Here is a 3,108-nt window from a genome sequence, read left to right on the forward strand (position 1 = left end):
GAAAAAGAAAATAAAAAAAATAATAATAAAACAAACAAATTACTCTTCAACCCTCTTCAAATGAAGCACAATCACTTCCTCTTTTTATTCTCCAAAATGGTGTTTTTCTTGTTGTTCGATCACCCAAATCCTTTCTCTCGTTGTCTCTTTTCAAAATCTCCTTGCCCTGCCATTTCTCATCCCCAAACTTTTGAATTTTGGTGTTTTCATGATTTTGTATTTTAAACTCCTCATGCCTCAACAAATGTTTCATCCTTTTCTTTCCAACCTTCATCAAGTGTTCTGAAGGCCGCTTCAACTCTAAATCATATACTTTTTCAGGGGATGGAAAAGATGATTCGATCACACTATCATTCAAGTCATGCTTCTCCTTGACCCGACTCACTACGCTTTTAACTGTGGACTTTCTATTTTCCCCAATGTTACGAGTTACCTTACTCAAGTGGACACCCTTTAAATCTACCAATCTATTTGTGACTCGTATCAATGAGCATTCTTCCACATTAGAAGGTTGTTTCACAGCCTTAAACATATTGAAAGTCCTTTGCTCATCATTCACTCTCAGTGTGACTTCTCCCTTTTTTGACATCAATTAGTGCTTCAGCAGTCGCCAAAAATGGCCTCCCCAGAATTATTCCACAATCATCTTCAGCTTCATAATCCAAGATGATAAAATCTGCTGGAATGAAAAGATTATCAACTTTGATAATGATATCCTCTATTTTACCTTCTGGATATACCATCGATCGATCTGCTAGCTGGAGTGAAACTGTGGTCGGTCTAACTTCACCAAGTCCTAATTTTCGAAAAATTGACAAAGGCATTAAATTGATACTTGCACCTAGGTCGCACAAACCTATCTTGTCAAATTTTCCAGTTTTGCACGGTAGAATGAAACTACCTGGATCATCCTTCTTCACAGGTAATTTGTTTTTGATTATTGATGTGCAACTTTTCTTCATTGCAACAGTCTCAAACTCTCTCCAAAATCTTTTCCTTGTAAGAACTACCTTCATGAACTTTGCATATGTGGGCATTTGTTTCAATGCTTCAACAAAAGGGATGTTGATATGAAGTTGAGAAAGGATCTCCAGAAACTTCTTAAATTGCCCATCATCTTCCTTGGACTTACTTTGCCTAGGTGGGAAAGGCAAAGTTGTTGGTGCAACTGTCGCACCAATTCGAACATCATTTCCTTGGGCTTTCTTTTGATTTCCAACACTTGGAATTGAAGTTGTTGGACCTTCCTTGTTCACTTTCTTTTGCCTGTACTCTTCATCGGTTATGTCTTCAATCTCGACATACTCTTTTTCATCATCTTTCAATTCTAGCTTATTCTTATCAGTCTCAACACTTACCGAGTGTTGCTCATCATCGGCGGATGGTAAGTCATGATTCTTTGGAGTTAACTCCATTCCCGATCTAAGTGTGATGGCATTGCATTGCCTCTTATCATTGGCATTACCTGGATTTTGGGTGTTACTTGGCAACGTTCCAGGTTCTCGGGAGTTCAGTGCTTGTGCTAATTGTCCTAATTGATTTTCCAAATTTCTCATGGCAATTGATTGATTCTTCTCACGCGCCTCAGTCTTTAGATCTTGTTTGATCATAAACTCCATCATGGCTTTCTCGAAAGGTAACATCTCTTGATTTGATGAAGGCGCTGCTGGTTTTGAACTACTTCCTGATGTCTGGTGGAATGCACCTCCTTGTGGTCTCACTTGCTGATTTGGCATTTGATAAAACCCTGGTGGGTCTTGAGGCCTTTGTTGAAACTGCTCTTGTTGAGGTTGCATTTGTTGTTGTTGCTGTCCACCCCATGAGAAATTAGGATGATTTCTCCATCCTGGATTGTATGTTTCAGTGTATGGGTTGTTTTGTCGTGGGAAATTTTGACTTCCCATGAAAAATACAGATTCAGGATTCTGTGGGCACTCACTATAATCATGCCCCGCTTGACAAAACGCGCACAAACTCATAGCAACTTTCTTTTCATTTGACCCACCACTCGACATCATATTCTTCATCATGCTCTTGACTGTGGCAACTCAGCTGCCAATGCATCATTTTGAGCTACAAGCCGAACTTCAGCTGATGTACTTTCTTTCGAACCTCCTGCATGTATCCTATCTGTGGGCCATTGGAAATTATTGGTTGCTATTCTGTCCAATATCTCCACGCTCTCCTCATATCTCTTTGTGAGCAAAGCTCCTCCAGCTGATGTATCTACTAGCATGCGTGTTTGAGCATCCAAACCTTGGTAAAATGTCTTAAGTTTCACATCATCAGGGAGTCGATGTGTTGGACATCTTCTCAGCAAATTGTTCCATCTCTCCCACACTTCCCATAACGATTCACCATCCATTTGTCGGAATGATGTGATGGCGTTTCTTAGATTTGCATTTCAAGTGGGTGGGAAAAATCTTTTTAGGAATTTTTCTCTTAATTCCTCCCAAGTGGTGATGGAATCAGAAGGCAAAGACTCAAACCAGTCTCGTGCTTTCCCTTGTAGTGTGTAGGGAAATAATCTCAGCCTAAATGCAACAGCCGTCATGCCTCTTTGTTTGAAATTATCGCACATATGGTTAAAGGAACGCAGATGGGACAAAGGCTCATCACTAGGCACTCCTCCAAAGAGACCATTGTTGTTAATCATCTGAAACATCACGGGTTTGAATTCAAAATTGTCAGCATTAATTGTTGCGCTGACAATCGGCGGGTTTGTTCCTTCGAAACCTCTGTTTCCATTATTGTTTTTGTTTACGTTATCTCCCATATCTTCTTGATTCTGAAGTCTCCTCAACCCTCTCAAAGTTCTTTCAATCTCCCAATCAAGCGCAAATTCAGGTGGTCTGAATCTTCGACCGGCCAGAGTAAAATATCCTCAAGATGTTTAAAAGTCTAACACCTACCTAATGTTCTAACTTAAAAATAAAAATAGTCCCCGGCAACGGCGCCAAAAACTTGTTGACGAAAACGCGTACTCGCAAGTATACGAGGTCGTGCAAGTAATATAATCATAAGACCAAATATCGAACCCACAAGGACTATCCTATTCAAAGGAAGAGTGAACTAGGTAATTGCTTGCAAAAGTGATTGATTTGATAA

The 3,108-nt window shown here is 39.9% G+C and overlaps 1 protein-coding gene across 1 annotated transcript; it reads right to left on the bottom strand.

Moving 5' to 3' along the window:
• Positions 1-551: 551 nt before the first annotated feature.
• On the bottom strand, positions 552-2,015 carry LOC145131814 (uncharacterized). The gene has a single exon (XM_079066464.1). The coding sequence runs from the start codon at positions 2,013-2,015 to the stop codon at positions 552-554; it is 1,464 nt and encodes a 487-aa protein (XP_078922590.1).
• Between the last annotated feature and the right edge of the window lie 1,093 nt (positions 2,016-3,108).

The sequence above is a fragment of the Lactuca virosa genome, chromosome 8, assembly GCF_052849685.1.
Source record: "Lactuca virosa cultivar CGN04683 chromosome 8, Lactuca_virosa_CGN04683_v6, whole genome shotgun sequence".
Taxonomy (NCBI): domain Eukaryota; kingdom Viridiplantae; phylum Streptophyta; class Magnoliopsida; order Asterales; family Asteraceae; genus Lactuca; species Lactuca virosa.